The sequence below is a fragment of the Paroedura picta genome, chromosome 8 (assembly GCF_049243985.1).
Source record: "Paroedura picta isolate Pp20150507F chromosome 8, Ppicta_v3.0, whole genome shotgun sequence".
NCBI lineage: Eukaryota > Metazoa > Chordata > Lepidosauria > Squamata > Gekkonidae > Paroedura > Paroedura picta.
Genome location: NC_135376.1, coordinates 3,398,662 through 3,417,432, shown reverse-complemented (window position 1 = coordinate 3,417,432; position 18,771 = coordinate 3,398,662). Strand labels below are relative to the sequence as shown.

At 48.6% G+C, this 18,771-nt stretch overlaps 1 protein-coding gene across 1 annotated transcript in view; it reads left to right on the top strand.

Moving 5' to 3' along the window:
- PDE6D (phosphodiesterase 6D) overlaps nt 1-5,114 on the top strand; it is a 33,079-nt gene extending 27,965 nt beyond the window's left edge. Inside the window, exons 3-5 of the mRNA XM_077348092.1 lie at nt 548-673; nt 1,902-2,007; nt 4,534-5,114. Coding sequence (XP_077204207.1) covers nt 548-673; nt 1,902-2,007; nt 4,534-4,615 — 314 coding nt within the window. The 3' untranslated portion in view covers nt 4,616-5,114. The remainder of the gene's footprint in view (nt 1-547; nt 674-1,901; nt 2,008-4,533) is intronic.
- The last annotated feature ends 13,657 nt before the right edge of the window (nt 5,115-18,771 follow it).

Genomic DNA, 18,771 nt, shown 5'->3' with positions numbered 1-18,771 from the left:
AGTTCTTGAGGCGAGTTGAGCAAGCCTGGCCTAGACAATACTGACCTTTTTGAACCTGTAGTCTCATTCATCTTAAAGGCAACTTCATGTACACCTGGGTTCCCCATTCCGATGGAAGTCTGATTTCAATGAATCATCAGAAATAAAATAATATACAAGAAATGTGCTGGATTTGAGTCCAGTAGCACCTTCAAGCCCAGGAAGATTTCTGGGGAGGCAGCTTTCAAGAGTCAAGGATCCGCTTTGACTGTCCTGCCCTGGAAACCTCGCTGGCCTCTTAAGGTGCTGCGGGACTCGAATCTAGGTCTCCACGTTTTCTAGGTCTTCTCCTGCAGACTGACGGGACTGCCCTCTGAAACTCTCTCAGGCCAACAAACAAGTGTTCTGCCAACGAATGAATTAGCAACTGGCTTTTCCCAAGACTGAGCAGGGCTTCCTCTTTCCTTTTTTTGCTCTTGTTGGTGGCCTTCATTTTAAATCCCATCGCAGGGCTCCTCTCCTCCTTCTGAGCAACAATTAAAACTTGTTTCTCTCCTCCCTGCCACAGCTCGCGTCCCGAAGAAAATCTTGAAATGTAAAGCGGTCTCTCGGGAGCTCAACTTCTCCTCGACAGAACAGATGGAGAAATTCCGTCTGGAACAGAAAGTCTATTTCAAAGGACAGTGTCTAGAAGGTACAGCTGAGGGGTGCTCTGTGGTGGCAGAAGGTAATGGCCAGCCTGAGAGTCTGGAGAGAGGGAAAATAGCAGCTTTTACTGAGCTTCAAATGGACTCTGGCTAATAGTGTGGACCTGTTTTTGGAGCGAGTGATCAGCCTGGCAGGAGGGAACATTAAAGTCTTTTCCTGGTTTGAGCACTAAGATCTGTTCCTCATATATGATCATAGAATCCTAGAGTTAGAAGGGGCCACACAAGCCATCTAGTCCAACCCCCTGCTCAACGCAGGATCAGCCCTAAGCATCCTAAAGCATCCAAGAAAAGTGTGTATCCAACCTTTGCTTGAAGACGGCCAGTGAAGACACATTTGATGAGGGGGTCAGAGCACTTTCCCTATGGGGAGTTTGCAGCTTTTTCAGTTTAGATGACTGGGGGAGGGGTAAAGGCTTATAAAATAATGCATGACAAAAAGAACATTTTCCTCTCAATGTTAGAACTCGAGGGAATCCAACGAAGTTGATGGGCAGGAGGTTCAGGATAGACAAGAGGAAATACAGCTTTATACAGAGAGGGTTTCAAATGTGGGATTCACTGCCAGAGGGTGTAGCGAAGGCCACAGATATAAGCAGCTTTAAAAGGGGATTAGAGAGATTCAGGGTAGATAGGTCTATCAGTTGCTACTGGCCATGGTGACTAAAAGAAACAAGAGGCAGTCAATCTCTGAATCCCAGCACCAGGAGGCAACCTCAGGGGAAGGCTTTGACCTCTATGCTGTTTTTGGACCTCCAAAGAAACTGGTTGGCTAATGTGTGAGACAGGATGCTGGACTAGATGGACCCTCCTTGGTCTGATCCAGCAGGGCTCCTCTGGTGTTCTTACGAAGGCCTTGTTCTCTTTGCCCAAGTTTTGGCCTTTCAGAGGAACTGGCTGGCCCCTGTGTGAGGCAGGATGCTGGTCTGGATGGACCACTGGTCTGATCCAGTAGGATTCTTCTGATGTTTTTACGAAGGCCTCAGCCTCTAGGATTGTCTGAATATCAGGCTGCTGGCTGGCTGGCTGGCTGGCTGTTCTTCAGCTGTTGGGAGGTCTAAAGAGTGTAGTTTCTCTCTGTCCTGAGAGCTATAGAGCACGGTTGGCTCCCAAACAAAGAGGAAGGCTTTCCAGCACGCTCGTGAGCTAGGTGGGAGCTAACAGTAGGCGGGGAGGACTGGGCTCCTCTGACGCCCCCTGTTCTTTTCTTTGCAGAATGGTTCTTCGAGTTTGGCTTTGTGATACCCAACTCAACAAACACCTGGCAGTCCTTGATAGAGGCGGCTCCAGAGTCTCAAATGATGCCCGCCAACGTCCTAACGTGAGTTGCTCTGTGTAAAGCCCCTGGCCAAGTTGACTACCCCTGGTATAGATGGAATGTCGGACCAGATGGGCCATTGGCCTGATCCTACATGGCTTCTCTTATGTTCTTATAGATGGAACATTCTGTGTGGTGCAGTGATGCTCTGTCTTTTGGGTACCTGGGGGGGGGCAAGAAGGGGAGGACTCTTGGACTCCTGCTGGCCCCTAGGTTTTGGCTCCTATGTGACACAGAGTTGGTCTGGAAGGGCCACTGGCCTGATCCAACCTGGCTTCTCTTCAGAACCCAACCACAGTGTGAGAGTCCACCATGTATTGTGCATGCCTGTTCAGCCTGAAGGCCTGGAAACTTGATGATTAAAAATATGCAAGATCTATCCTTGATTATTACACATCAGAAAATGTTCAAAGCATTTAAAAATATTATTGACCTCTGTACTGGTTTTTAAACCTTGCTTTTCTCTACCCTGAAGTGTCTCGAAGCAGCTTACAATCACCTTTCCTTCCTCTCACCTCAACAGGCACCTTGAGAGGTAGGTGAGGCTGAGAGAGCTCTGAGAGAACTGTGACTGGCCCAAGGTCACCCAGCTGGCTGCATGGGGAGGAGGAGTGGGGACTCAAACCTGGCTCTCCAGATTAGAGTCCACTGCTTTTAATCACTACACTGCACTGGGGATCCAGGCTGAGAAAATCTGCTAGTCTGTCTGAATGAGTTTGTGGTATAGGTGACATTTGAACTGTTGCCTTTCCATATCATGCTCTAGAGTCGTTGGCTACCCTGGATTTCAGAAGGCCGCAGCCTCAATCCCTGGAAAATCCAGTTTAAAGGACTAGGTGGTGGGTGACGTGAGAGAATTCTGCTTAAGATCCCGGAGAGCAGCTGCCAGTCTGAGTTGGCAATACGGATCTGGGTGGACAGAGGCTCTGGCTCAGCATAAGGTGGCTTTGAGTGTGCATGTCTGATTTTGAGAGTGCTAAAAGAAACGGCATGCTCTGGATTGCTGGAGCATGGCCATAGCACAGTGTGTCAGCTTCAGAAATACAAAATGACTTGCTTTTAGCAATGTCTTAGGGCCAAACAAAACATGACCTTACCCTTGTGGTCGCCACGAGGACGCCGCTGCCATTTTAAAGCCATTTAAAAATGCCACGAGTCTCAGGTCCCAATTGGGTCTGCAGTTCTGCACTCTTGTCCCCTCACCCGCTGCCTTTTCATGTACCAAAACAGCCGGGAGAGAGCCAGCCGCTTTGCAGTGGTGAAAGCAGCAGACTATGAGCTATGAAATCCAGGTTCAAATATCAACTCATGTCACAGAAACTGGCCTGGGGAGCTAAGGCCAATCACACACTCTTGCCCTAACCTACCTCACAGGGTCGTCATGAGGATAACACAGAGGAGAAGAGAATGAGGTAAGCGGCCTCGAGTCCTGATCAGGGTGAAAGGCAGGATATAGAATCCTAGAGTTGGAAGGGGCCTCCAGGCTCATCTAGTCCAACCTCCTGCAGAATGCAGGAAATTTACAGCTACCTGCCCACCCACGTTGACCCCAATTCCATAGCCAAATGATGCTCTTCCCCCAATCAGAATCCCTGTCCAGTCTGGCTGAAGGACCCCAAAGTGGGGATGGGCATTTCCCTGGGCATGCAAGAAAGGGCCACAGGAGCTGAGCACTGACACAATCCCTTCTGCCCACCCACTCACCATCTGCCTCAGTTCACAGAATCAGCATTTCTGTCCGATGGCCATCTAGCCTCTGCGTAAAAACCTCCAAAGACGGAGAACCCACCACCTCCCCAGGAAGCCTGTTCCACTGAGGAACCGCTCTGACTGTCAGGAACTTCTTCTGGATGTTTAGCTGAAAGTTCTTTTGAATTAATTTCAAGCCCTTGCTTCTGGTCTGAGCCTCTGGGGCAACAGAAAACAACTCTGCTCCATATAAGTAATTAATTCTCTGAATCTCAGAGTCAGGGCAACATTCGGGAAAGACCTTGGCCCCTGTGCCCTCTTTTGTTTGCCCTCCATAGAAACTGGTTCACCACTGTGTGAGATAGAAGAAGAGTTGGTTTTCACCCCGCTTTTCACTGCCTGAAGGGAGTCTCAAAGTGGCTTACAATCGTCTTCCTACAACAGACACCCTGTGAGATGGGTGGGGCTGAGAGAGCTCTGACAGGGCTGCTTGGTCAGAACAGCACTATCAGGGCTGTGACTAGCTCAAGGTCACCCTGCATGTGGGGGAGTGGAGAATGAAACCCGGCTCACCAGATTAGAAGCCGCCACTCTTAACAACACTCTGGCTGAACTGGATGGACTCTATTGGTCTGATCCAGCAGGGCTCTTTTGATGCTTTTATAAAGGCTTCGGCCTCTCTGCTCTGTTGTTGGCCATTCAGAGGAACTGGTTAGTCCCTGTGTGAGACAGGACTAGATGGACCACCGGTCTGATCCAGCAGGCCTCTTCTTGACCCTCCTCATATTCCATACATGCTTTCTTCCTCTGATCTCCTCTCTTTCTTTTCCTCCTCTGCAGCGGAAATGTTATCATAGAAACCAAGTTTTATGACGACGACCTGCTCGTAAGCACTTCCAGAGTAAGACTGTTCTACGTTTGAAAGAGAACTCCAGGGGGCGGGGAGAGTGAAGAGGCCCCGTTTAGTTCCCCCCTCCTCTTTCCTCTGGTTCCTGGCGCAGCAGAATCCCCCCACCCCATCCAAAAGCATCCAGTGGAAGACGGTACCTTTAGGCGGCGACCTCATGGGCCCTGCTTGGTGTGACGTTTGCCCATCCCCTCTTTTTCTTCCTCCTCTGGAACAGACGGAGGAAGCTGAGCGGCTCACCGTACCACCATCTGCTCAGGGCTCCATGGGCAGGGGGAGGTGAGTACTGAGTCTCTAAAACAAGAGCAGGCTCATGGTCATGAAGGATCAAGACTGTAAATTATGTTTAGTTTGTTGCTTTTTTAAAAAAAAGAAAAAATCCTTTGTACGTCTCGGGATCTTAGTAGCTGGATTCCCTTCTCTTCACGTTTTTTTGACACCCACCCACCCCGGTTTTAAGTTAACTCTCTTGTACTTACGCATAACTCCTCTTCCTGTCTTTTCCTTTTTTTTTTTTAATAATAAAAAAATTCATTTCATCTCATTTCTGATTTCTGCGTAAATGGTCCAAACTTCAGCCCTGCCGTCCCCCATTCATTAAACTTGTAAACTAGACTGATATTATTACATAATGTAATTTAAAACTAAATTTCTGAATTAAAAAGCAAACGCTGCTACCATTCAAAGTCCGGGTGAGTTTTTATCAGCATCCCCCACCCCACCCACCCTTGTTTGAGAAACGACAGCAGCAAAAATACTCCGGGCTGATTCTCTGGTCATGTCCACGGAACAGCAAAAGCCACCAGGGGTGGGATTGTTTTACCCAGAGAAGAGAAGCTTTGTAGACAGCAGAGGGTTTTCAGCTTGCGAGACCTGAGCTAGGCTCTTAAGGCTAGCAGACTTTGGAGGCCATTAATTCAGAGGATCAGTGTAATTCCAAAGCTACTTGAGTGCACTTAACAAGGTCCCAGAGCTCCTCGCGATTTTTGGCTCAGTCACATGGCTTGGGGCTGTGGTATCTGCAGGACTGTTTTCTCCCATACGGTATTTGGGGGGCTCAGGTATATCGAAGCTGACAAAACACTGGGCATTTCCCAATACTCTGGAATCCTAGTACTGATATGGAATTCAGATTTGGAAAGAATAGGAAAGCCAAAACCATAAAAGCACCAACCAGAGACTTTGAACTTGGTTCTGAGTTCAAAATCTGGTGCAAAGATGTAGATGCTCTAACGCCAGCCAGGAAAAGTCACCACCATGCTGTTAGGTTCAGCATTCACGTCAATGGATGCCCCCCTCCCCCAAATCCAGAACAGCTACTTTATATTTCAAAAGAAGAAATGAGGAGTTGAAAGGAAGAATTAAGAGCAGCCTCTACACCCATTTCAGGAAGCTATTTAAGGCTACAGCGAGGCCCAGTTAGAATGTGTGCCTCAAGTCCAAAGTTAGCACCAAAGGAGACCTGCGTGGGCAAAAACTCTGATGGGGGGGGGGCTTTTTTTAGGAATGTTTCCCCGATCAAGGTGAACAGAAAGAAGCGCAGATTCTGGCAAACCAAGGGAAAGTTAACAATAAGCAAAAAGGGGATTTGAGGAAGATAAAAGCATTAAACAATAAGTAGTTTTTGAAATACGTCAGGAGCAGGAAACCACCCTGGGAGGCCGCTGGGCCTTTGGAAGATGAATGAAAGGACGCCTTTCAGAGGATGGGGAGATGAGGGAAATTGTGGGCTGTGTCCCTTGCTAGGGCTGCTATTTTGGGGAAGGGCGTCTGTAGGACTGAATCAAATGGAGATGGAGAAAGATGGCATTCTAAGAAGCAGAATCATAGAACTGGAAGGGACCTCCAGGGATTTAGTCCAGCCCTCTGCAGAATGCAGGGAACTCACAACTACCTGCCCATCCACAGTGGCCCCTATTCCATGCCCACATGATGCCTCCCAAAAGAAACCAGAATCCATGCGTTTGGCCTGGAGGCGACCCCAGAGTGGCAGTCAGCAGTTCCCTGGGCAGGCAAGCACTGTCACAGTCCCTTCTGCCCAACTATCAGGATGAGCCAGCTTGGTGTAGAGGTTAAAAGTGGCAGCTTCTAATCTGGCCAATCGGGTTTGATTCCCCGCTCCTCCTCCACATGCAGCCAGTTGGGTGATCTTGGACTCGCCATGGCACTGATTGAGCTGTTCTCACAGAGCAGTTCTCTTGAAGCTCTCTCAGCCCCACCTATCTCACAGAGTGTCTGTTGTGGGGAGCAGAAAAGGATGGCAATTGTAAGCCGCTTTGAGTCTCCTAGTAGAGACAAGTGGCATATAAAAACCAACTCTTCTTCCTCTTCCTCCTCCTCACAAACTGCCTACCTTCACAGACAACCAGACGAACTGAAAACTTGATATTTCCAGATCCGGATAGTGTGCACCCAAGAGTTTTAAGGCACTTGAATGTAAAGTTAATCTGTTAACCAGTGTAAGTAATCTGAGCCTCCGGGGAGGGCGGTATAGAAATATAATAAACTAGTAATCAAGCCCCATCGGCCTGACGTGGCGAGAGGCGCTTCGCGCCCTCTCCCCAGATACTTCGCGCCCTCTCCCCAGATACTAAAATGTGGGGACACCTAATACAGTTGACATGCAATAGATTCTTCAGATCCTGGGAGACCCGGGTTTGAATCTGCCTTCTACCATGCAAGCCCATTGGGTGACCTTTAGGGTCGTCATGAACTCTCGTGGCCTACCTTGCAGAGTTGTGAGGAAATGGAGAAGGACCGAACTATGTTCTAAGCCTCTTGGAGCCCCTATTGGGAGGGAAAGCAGGATACAAATATATGCTGGCACACCCAGAGCTCCAAAATCCAGTGTCCACCACGCGTGTTGTTCACCCATACTGCAGAGGCAAGTGATCTGTAGGCCCTTGACTCCTGTCTGAAGGAGACAGGAAATCTAATCACGGGAGAAGTTTGCCTTCGTCTCTGAATTTTCATGCTTTTCCTGCCCTACACCATCTCATTCCTATCTGCTTGGTATTCTAAAATGTGAATTAAAGCAGAAAGTACAAAAATAACCAAAAACAGTACAATAAAAGCAGCCCACCTTCAGAGGAGCATATCTCTTGATTTCCTGCATGAGTTCACCTAACCCACTGCCTCATCAGAACAATCTCAGAACAGTGACTCATACAGAGATGAAACAAGGAACCTCCAGTGAGGCCAGATGGCTTTGCTCCATCTCCATTCAAGAGACAGCTCCACTCACAGCAGCTGCTTAACAAGGGAGAAGAACTTCTCCCAGGAAGGTTGCCAGTGAATCATACAGAGACACTGCGGGCAGCTTCCGGACAGGTGGGGGCTTTGGAACTCCCCGAGAACCTTTTCTCTGTATCGCTCACTGGAAGTTCTCTTCCGGGTGCCACTTCTCAGACGAAGTGCACCCTGGTGCAGGTTGTGAAGACGAGGGTCCAGTCCACGCACCCCCCTGCCCCCCCTTGGTCACAGCGATCCCAAAAGGCCCTCTTGAGAGCAGTGGGGCCGAACGTTCATGGCACCCCGAGAGCTTTCCTACGCTTGCACTTGTGATCGGGCGGCTCTGCGTGGCCGCTCAGGGATGACGTCTTCCTCCGCGGAGACCCCGCCTCCTCCTGCACTCTGAAGTCGGTTCCTATAGAAACTGCCTCCCCATCGGCTGGCATCCGCGGAGGGCCACGTTCCTTCCGAGCGGTTGCTATGATGCTGCTGGTGTCGGAATAACCCCTTGGAGATTCAGCCTTGAGCAGCTGCCTCTGGGCCCGGGTCACCGGGGGAGCTGCTGAAAGAACAGATTTTGGGGGAGGAACGGGAGGGCTAGGACAGCAGCCTCCATGGTGCCCTCTTTTTGAACTCCCCAGGAGTGCGCCGATGGGGCTTCTCTGGCACACTGGAAATGCTGGGTTGAGACCAGAGCTTGCAACCAGGGCGGGCTCTTCCATTTCGCAAATAGAACCTGGACCCAGATGGCTGCTGGGCGGTTGCGTTGCTGTCGCGGTCTGCCCCTGCAGGCTGCCCATTCAATTAGGCCTTTCTAATTACAGCCTTTTTCAAGCCACAGCTCTTTTCTGGGGTCTTCTCAGGTTCCAGAGGCCCCCCCTCCCCCAACAAGGAAACCACACAATATCACACAACACGATCAGACAGGCAGAAAACGGTTGATTAATGAACAACAAGGAAACCGGAACGTCCCAACGTCCTGGATAAACTTTTTACGACACTGTATGAAATTAAAGTTTAGAATGTTTGACCCAAAGAAGCATGTGGCATTTGTTTTTTTAGTTCTTGAATGTATTCATTCGGGCGCACACACAAAGGAATGGACAATATGAATTCTTTGTCTTCTCCTTGACAGAGGTCAAACTTTCTAGCAATGACTGACATCATTCATGACAAAAAAGGGTATTTCGTTGGTGCAGCTACCAGGTGGCCCCCTGTAAATCCTTTGGGCTCCCCTCGAATTTGTCAGTCCGCGGCCCCCTTCAGATGTGCTGGGCATGCAAGAAAGGGCCACAAGAGCCAAGCACTGACACAATCCCTTCTGCCCACCCACTCACCGTCTGCCTCGGTTCACAGAATCAGCATCTCTGTCTGATGCCCATCTAGCCTCTGCTTTAAAACTTTCAAAGAAGGAGGACCCACCACCTCCTGAGGAAGCCTGTTCCACTGAGGAACTGCTGTAACTGTCAGGAACTTCTTCCAGGAGTTTAGCAGGAAATTCTTTGGAATTAACTTCATCCCATTGTTTCTGGTCCGACCTTCTGGGGCAACAGAAACCATCTCTGCTCCATCTTTTCTGTGACAGCCCTTTAAGTACTTGAAGATGGCTACCAGATATCCTCTGTATGGTGGGTGCAGCCTAAGTTTGCTAACCTCCAGGTAGTGACTGAAGATCTCCCCCTAATTGCTACTGATTTCCAGGTGACAGAAATCAGTTTCCCTGGAAACGGATTCATCTGTTCACAATAAGTTAAATGTCCCTACATGTGAATGTCATACAAAGCGTGCTTCTATTTTTATAACTAAAATTTCTTTTTCTTGTTACCATTGGAATCAGATCATTTTTTGTCATTTGTTTGAACAACATTTCCTTCCTATCCAGGAAGATGGGGAGAATACTGCGAAAAAGCGCCTGTGCTTCCAAGGCAAATGATGTCTTTAAAAAACGTTTAACCCCATAAAAGTGGCCCTGGAGATTTTTGATCTCTGCAGCCTCTAACAATCAGCAGCTTCCCTTTAGCAGCTCAGACCATGTCCAGAAGAACTGGAGCTCTTTGGAAGACTGTCAGAGAAGCCAAACTGTGACTCTTACAGCGGCTGGGTCCAGGCTCCTTCTGCCTGCTCAAGCGCAAGTCTGTTAAATTGCCCTTCCTAATGAAGGTAATGATCCGGGAGGCAAAGGTTTGCGCCGAACAAAAGAGGCAGGCCCTGCCTGCAGGTGCTTTATCTTCCTACCACCTGTGACGCCACAGGTGCCACAACGGAGATTCTGCGCCAGCAAGGCAAGGGAACAGACAGTGGCTGGGTGAGGGAAGAGAGTAGAATCGACAGGGTCAAAGTGGGCAGTGCCTGGCAATTTAGGGGTGCAGCCCAGGGAGGGGGCAAAGCGATATAGCCCACCTTTCAAAGCAGCCATTTTCTCCATAGAATCTTAGAGTTGGAAGGGACCTCCTTGGGTCATCTAGTCCAAGCCCTTGCACTAAGCAAGACACTCACAACCTTAACAGGTTGTGAGTGTCCTGCATAGTGCAGGGGGTTGGACTAGATGACCCAAGGAGGTCCCTTCCAACTCTAAGATTCTATGATTCTAACCCTGTCACTCATCTCCTGTAACCTTCACAGAATCAGCCTCTCCATCAGAGGGCTCTCCAGGGGAACTGAATACGATTGTCTGGAGACCAGTTGTAACTCTGGGACACTTTCAGCTGCTTTGTGCTTGGGGGGCCAAGGTGGGAGGCCTTCTGGAGTTGGGTCCTTCCGGTGGACCTTCTGAGGGCACCAGGGCGTTGGCCACTGTGAGACACAGAGAGTTTTATTAGATTGGCCATTGGCCTGATCTAACATGGCATCTCTTATGTCTGGGGCAGGGATGCTCTGTCTTCTTGGTGCTTGGGGGGGCCAGGAGTGGGAGGGCTTCTGGAGTTCTGGCCCTGCTGGTGGACCTCCTGGTGGTCCCTGGGTTATGGCTATGGTGTAACCCAGAGTGTTGGACTGGATGGGTCACTGGCTTGACCCAACACGGCTTCTCTTCGGTTCTTATATGGAGCAGAGGTCCATCCGTGGCTATGAGCCCTAGTGAAACGCACTGTTGGGGGCAGTAATGCTCTGTGTTCTTGGTGCTCGGGGAGGGGGGGCAGGAGAGGGACGGCTTCTGGAGGATTGCCCCCGTTGTTCCCTCTGGAAGAAGAAGTTTCACCTTCCCACGTTCGCCCTCTCCCCCCCCCCTCAAAAGACGTGCTGCTCAGTTGCCTCTTCCGTTTGCTCACCTTGAAGCTGGGCTGCCGGATTGAGATGGCCGTCATTCGTCAGACTTCTGGCTCAGATGAAATGTGCTGCCGTGTTCCGGAGTCCAGCGGAGTCCACGTAGCCTTCCTTCCTCCTTCCCAAGTTCACCTTAGCTGTGCTTCCCTCTCTTGAATGCATAAGAACACCAGAATGGCATTGCTGTTTTGTGGAGGAGCAATCTCTCTCTGCATCGCGCCTTAAGTCCTCCCTCCCTCCCTCCCTCCCTGCCTCCCAGAGATGGATCCCATTGATCTTTTCTACTAAAAAACAGTAACATCCCAATAATAACATCCCAATAATATAGCTCTGTCTGTCTGTCCGTCTGTCCGTCCTTCCGTCCGTCCAATCTATCCTGCCCTCCTTTTTGGCTCTGGGAGGTTTACAGTGAAAATAGATAAATGGCCATACAGTACAAGTTCTTGGCATAATACATAAGCATTCATAAACCCACAACACACACACACACACACATACATATCTTGCAACTTATAGCTGTATTGATATTAAAGGCCTAACTTTACAGCTGCCCACCTGAATTGATCTTCTCGGTTTCAATCGCTGAGCGTCATTTCACAGGAGTGGCCACTAGATGGTGCTGGAGCACAACAATTCTTCCATTCAGCTGACAATGGAGCAGGAGAACCCAGGTTGGTTGGCACATCCTAGAGATGCCCTTCTATGGGGCACCTTATAGCCAGGGGAGGGGGGCAGTCTTGCACAGGGGAGCTTCTGATCTGTCAATCAATTTGGGATGCATATGCTGCAACACTTAAATGCTCACCTTTGGGGCTGGTATGGTGAGGTGATAAAACTGTGGCTCTCCAGATGTCCATGGACTACAATCCCCATGAGCCCCTGCCAGCACACCTGGATCTGGGTGACCTTGGGCTCATCAGTCTGATAATACTATAGTCACAGTCCAGTCAGAGCTCTCTCAGCCCCATCTGCCACACAGGGTGTCTGTTACAGGGAGAGGAAGGGAAGGCGACCTTCTTCTTCTTCTTCTTCTTCTTCTTCTTCTTCTTCTTCTTCTTCTTCAGCCTGATCAGAACCAATGAGACGCCTGCAGGATTTTGACTTGCCACATAAAAGACGGAACGCAACAAACAGAATGTGAATAGCCTTTGGCGGTTGTGCAGACCAGTTGTTTAAATGGGGCAAAATACCAGGACTCAAATGTGTTTGTGGTGCAGCCCATCAAACTGTTTCTCATGTTACAGGAATGTGAGCGTTGTGCTTTCCAGGGAGATGTGACAGAGCTCTTTGTACTCCCCCACAGCTGCGATGGAGCAGGTTGAAAATTAAGATATCAACATTTAGTGGGATCGGCCAATCAATCTGCGTACCCATTCTATCAACTTGGTTATATATGTTACAATATCTTATGCTTCCTGTGTATGATAAATAAATAACTGGCTGAGCATTTGCCCCCCTTTAGCCCCCCACCCCTCCATGCAGGATGTAGCTTCAGCTGGCCCTGTTCATAACCTGCAAGTGGAGATTCTCCTCGGCTTGGCAAACCGGCAGACTGCCATGTTTTTCTCGATTTCTGCTCTCTTGCCAAGTTCCCAGAGACCCTTGTGTTCCAATTAGTGCTGGAGGCCAGTAATTGCGGGCGTTTCCCGTTTCAGAGCTGTTGTGCAATCTCTCCCCATAGCCTTTGATGCAACCTGGAGAAGACATGTATTCCGTACCAAACATGAACTAACATGGAGAGGGGCTACAACTCAGTGGCTGGGCATGCACTCCAAAAGGCCATACAAGGCCTCCAGTTCAGGCTGTGAGGTGGGTGAGGCTGAGGGAGCCCTGAGATTTCTGAAGAAGAAGAGTTGGTTCTTATATGCCGCTTTTCTCTACCCGAAGGAGGCTCAAAGCGTCTTACAGTCGCCTTCCCTTTCCTCTCCCCACAACAGACACCCTGCGAGGGAGGTGGGGCTGAGAGAGCCCTGAGATTACTGCTCAGTGAGAACAGCTCTCTCAGTGCTGTGACTAGCCCAAGGTCACCCAGCTGGCTGCATGTAGAGGAGGAGCAGGAATCCCACCCAGCTGGCCAGATTAGAAGCTGCCACTCTTCCATGCTCAGGGAGGAAATGTGCTCCAAAGAGCAGGTCGTCTCCAACTGGGACCCAGGAGTTGATTCTTTGGGAAATATCAGGAAGTTCCTAATCTGAATATGCTAACCAGACATTTCCCCCCTGACCCGGTTAGCCTAGGCATGCCAGTTCTTGCAGATCTCAGAAATAACTTGGAGAGGGGCCAGGGTGGCGTAGTGCCTCTCCACAACCGCTCTGTCCTTGTCAGCCTGCCACCCTGACACTACCCCTTGCCCCCTGCCATCCCTAGAGGTGTCCATATTCTTCTGGGGCAAACACACAGGCAGAGTAGGTATTGAGCCTTTCTGCTTTGTCAGGGCCTCTGCCTCTTTGCCCAGCAGTGGGCCTATTGCCTCATTTACCTTACGTTTGCTCCTCACATATCCGAAAAAGCTTTTCTTGTTATGATGGGCTTCCCTGGCCAGACTCAGCTCACTCTCAGCTTTGGCTTCTCTGATGGCTGACCAGATTCTCTTCTTTAGAGATCTGTCCTTCCCTCTGTTTCTTGAACATTTACCTTTTCTTCCTTAGCCCCTCTTGAAGTTCTCTGTTCATCCAAATCGGCTTCTTGGATCCCTTCCCATGTTTCCGATCATGCAATGGCTGACCCATCACTTGCTCCTCTCTCTTCCAGCATTCTGATCAACAAGATTTTAAATATTTTATTGTACAAGATACCTGGACTGCTCCTTAAAAGGCCAGATTCTGAAGATGAAACTCAAATACTTTGGCCACCTCATGAGAAGGAAGGACTCCCTGGAGAAGAGCCTAATGCTGGGAGTGATTGAGGGCAAAAGAAGAAGGGGATGACAGAATGAGGTGGCTGGATGGAGTCACTGAAGCAGTTGGTGCAAACTTAAATGGACTCCGGGGAATGGTAGAGGACAGGAAGGCCTGGAGGATCATTGTCCATGGGGTCGCGATGGGTCGGACACGACTTCGCACCTAACAACAACAATCGTACAATGTTATTTCTCTTGTTGTAAGCTGTCTCAAGAACCTTTTGAAGAAGGGAGACCTAGAAATCCAAGGAAGGAAGGAAGGAAGGAAGGAAGGAAGGAAGGAAGGAAGGAAGGAAGGAAGGAAGGAAGGAAGGAAGGAAGGAAGGAAGGAAGGAAGGAAGGAAGGAAGGAAGGAAGGAAGGAAGGAAGGAAGGAAGGAAGGAAGGAAGGAAGGAAGGAAGGAAGGAAGGAAGGAAGGAAGGAAGGAAGGAAGGAAGGAAGGAAGGAAGGAAGTCTCTGTGTTTATTAAAGTCCACCCTACGAAAGTCTAACATACACATCTGACTATGAGCTTCCTTGGCCCCCCATCTTATAAGAAATTCTAGGAAGACATGGTACCACTTCCTTCACCCGAACCAGCAGGATTAAGTTGAGTTTGGTCGAGCCTCTCGTAGGTTCTTCTATCATTTTATAAATGAAATTGTTCAGCAGCTGATGGCCCAGGAGCTTTTCAGGGTTACAGGCCTAGTGTGAATTTGCCCAAACCACACAAGACAGGAAAACCTTTTTATGAAGGAAAACCGTTTATTTAATTGCAGGACAAAATTGGAGTCCAATGGCACCGTTAAGACCAACAAAGTTTTATTCAAGGTGTGAGCTTTTATGTGCAAGCAAACTTCCTCCGATGATGGACAACGACAGTGAAACAAAGGACACACAGATGCAGGGGGAATAGAATCATAGAATCACAGAATCATAGAGTTGGAAGGGGCCATACAGGCCATAGAATCATAGAATCACAGAATCATAGAGTTGGAAGGGGCCATACAGGCCATAGAATCATAGAATCACAGAATCATAGAGTTGGAAGGGGCCATACAGGCCATAGAATCATAGAATCACAGAATCATAGAGTTGGAAGGGGCCATGCACGCCATCTAGTCCAACCCCCTGCTCAACGCAGGATCAGCCCAGAGCATCCTAAAGCAATGATCCCACAAGGACACCTGCACCCCAAACAATGCAATTACATGGTGTTAAATATGCTCTCTTTGGAGGCCAGGAGGCCCTTCGAAGCTGGGCCAGTAATCTGGGGCCTCCACCCCTCATTCCATCTCCGAGACCACCCTATAGCCGTTAAGTTCTGAGTCTTCTGCTTGTATAGCCCCCTCAGCCCTCAGGTTTACATTAGCCATCACACACTCATCCCTTTCCTTCTGCTGGCCCTGAAGCCTGGGTAGGAGATAAGGTCGGCCTGACCTTATTCCGAATGTTTCTTCAGCCATTATCAGAAACCACATTCCTGAGGGGAACATGCCGCCGACTTAGCTGCTTTCTCTGCCTGACAGAAACCAGGAACAAGAGAGAACCAATATGCAGAACTACAGCCAATCCCTGATAACTGTATGATCGATTAGAAGGTCGCAATCGTTTCCTCTATCGCCACGCCCTCACAGGAAGGTCAGGGAGTTGCCCGACCGGAGGCTTAGCAGGGCTTGTTTCCCAGCACACATCAGGGAAGTTACAGGGATGCCCACAGTTACAGGGATGCCCAGATGTTCTCTCAAGTAACTCAGGGAGGGCAGCGTCCACATCTTCACCCTGGCTAGGTGGCCTGCAGCAGACGCTAACCACTACACTCTGTTTTCCCCTCCCTTATCTTCACCCAGATACTTTCCACTGGAGTGTCACTCTCCTCCTCTAGTATTTCTTGACGGGCAAGCCCTCTCCTCACAGCTCTCTGCTACTTGAGTTACTTACGGACAAGTGAGTTGAGAGGCAGGAGGCAACTCAGTTAAAACTCATAGGAGAGGGGATGTGGCTCAGTAGCCAAATATCTGCTTGGCATGCAGAAGGTCCCTGGTTCAATCCCTGGCATCTCTGGCTAAAAGGATCAGGAGGGAGGTGCTGTTTGGAAGACCTCCACATGAGACCTCGGGAAGCTGCTGAGTCAGCATTACTGACCTGATTGACCAATACTGAACTGATTGACTATAAGACGGCTTCATGCGTGTTCACAGATTTGAGTAACATCCCAATAATATAGCTTCAGCCTACCCATCTGCACAGGCAGGTAAGAAGACCACCTTTTCCTTCTCATGTCAGCACTCCTCCCCGCATGTAGAAAGCTAGGCTATTTCCCCCTACGCCATCAATTATACTTACACACATTACCTGATTTTCTAAAAACCTTCTGAGACCCAATGTAGGCTAACAGAGAACCCACCTGACTGCTACGGGCATTTTTGGAAACCCTCCCTTGTTGAGATTTGGGGGGTGGTAACCCAGGAGGGGGCCCTTCCACGTTCTAGAAGTTTCTCCCCGTGGAGGCTCACCTGTCCTCTTCTGGTCCTCTGCCAGCTGGTGCAGACCGCTCTGTTTCATTTGGCATTCCCCCAGCGATCCCTCCTTCCTCACCAGCGTTTCAATCCTTGTTGTCCAAAAATAGCGAAAGATTTATGCAAACTGAAGAGAAGCCAGAGTATTGATTAACTGTGTAGAGGAGAAGGATGAGGAGTCTTTAGATTGGGACTCTTGGACAAAATATGTAAGTAGGCAATACAGGGTGCCAGAATTAATTGCTGGTTTCACGAAATAAAAAGGGGCGCTAAACATTTTCTTTGCTTTGGATGACCTAAATAGCATGGTAAGATTTGTAAACCGCTCGTAAATTTTTGTATTATGATTGTTCTGTATATCTCGTATGCTTTATATGTTTTTTTTCCTGTGTTTATCCTTCACTTTCGTGTTTTGTGGACTGTGTGGCTGTGGACTGGTAGTTTTTTAGACCCTGGTGTTTCATCTTTAGAGATCGGGCATGGCAAGATGGGAATCTCTCCTTTCCAAAGTCTTGAGTGTGTGGCCAGTCCCTGGATATTTTATTTACTTCTTGGGGGATGGTGTGTGTTTGTGTAACACATCAAATTTGTGTCTTGCCTGGGAGTTTCCCCGGTCTGAACTGGGTCAAGGAAGCACTTTTCCTGTGTCTGGATGGGGTTCATTAGCAAGTCCAATAGGAAGTATTTTTCCTGTGCCTAGGTTGAGTTCATTAGAGAGTCCATTAGTCAAGGTCCTGCCTGTCTTATCTGATGAACTATTGTGAAGTGTTTGTAGAGTTCCATGTTTTTTTATTCTGATGTTTTTTAGGACTGGTAGCCAGGTTTTGTTGATTTTCAGACACTCTTCATTTTTGTTGAAACTATATAGTTTTTTGTGAATTTCAGTAGCTTCGCCTAATAGTCTAGTAGCTCTTGGTGTTGTCCAATATTTCTGTGACTTTAAATAGAAGAATAATTGGTTTTTATACCCTACTTTTTATTCCCCAAAGGAGTAAAATCACCTTATAATCACCTTGCCTTCCTCTCCCCACAACAGACCCCTTGTGAGGTAGATGGGTCTGAGAGCTCTGAGAGAACTGAGAGCTCTGACAGAACTGTGACAAGCCCAAGGTCACTCACCTGGATGCATGTGGAGGAAGAGTGGGGAATCTAACCCAGTTCTCCAGAACAGAGGCTGCTGCTCTTGACCACTACGCCAAGTTGGCTCACATAAGATCGTAGAATCCTAGAATCATAGAGTTGGAAGGGACCTCCTGGGTCATCTAGTCCAACCCCCTGCACTATGCAGGACACTCACAACCCCAACTGGATTCTATGTCCAGAGTGTTTTAATTCTTTGTTTGCATTTTGTATGTATTTTAACCCTGTTCACTGTTTTTGTAACCTGTGTTTGGGACAGTGGTTGATTTTAATGGTTTTAACGCGTATGTTTTAACCTCTTTGCTGCATTAGTGGCCCTAATGAACACCAGAATATATAATTATAAATATATAATATATATAATTAGAGTAATACAGTCCCTGGACTATCAAAAATCCCCCCCCCCAAAGTGAAGCAGTTGTCATGGGAAGAGGGCTAGCTTGCTCATCTCCCTGACATTCTAGTTTTCTCCTTCTAAGGAAGCAAACAGACCTGTCGGCCGGCCATGAGTCCAGTTTGACTTCCCTACTTCCTGTTCGTTTTCCCCAAGCCTATAATAAGCCTTTAAGCAGCCCCAGATCTTGTTACCCTTTTGATCGGCTTAAACACAGCTGACAAAAACGCAACCTAGAAAAAGAAAGCTGGAAGCCGTTTTTATAAAAGGGCAGTTAGCAGGATCACCAGTTCGGGTTTTCCCAGACAGTTTAGAGAAAGAGGTGGGTAGGAGTTGCTAGTCTGAGTGCTCCTAAAATTCCCCTCATGGAGAAAAGTAGCTTGTTAAGAAGAAGGGCTGAGTCTCGCTTTCTCTATTTTATGCTCGATTTCTATGGGCTGGGAGGGACTTGGCATTTCTTTTAGCCCCTCTGTGGGGATGTCAAACATGGTTCTTTGACAGACAGCGTAGTGTAGTAGTTAAAGAGAGGCAGACTCTAATCTGGAGAACCAGGTTTGATTCCCTACTCCTCTGCATGTAGCCAGTCACAGTCTTCTTAGAGCTGCTCTTGCACAGCAGTTCTCTTAGTACTCTCTCTGCCCCACCTCTCTCACAGGATGTCTGTTGTGGGGAGAGGAAGAGAAAGGGGTTTGTAAGCCGCTTTGGAACTCTTTTGGGTAGTGAAAAGCGGGGTATAAGTCCAAAAAGG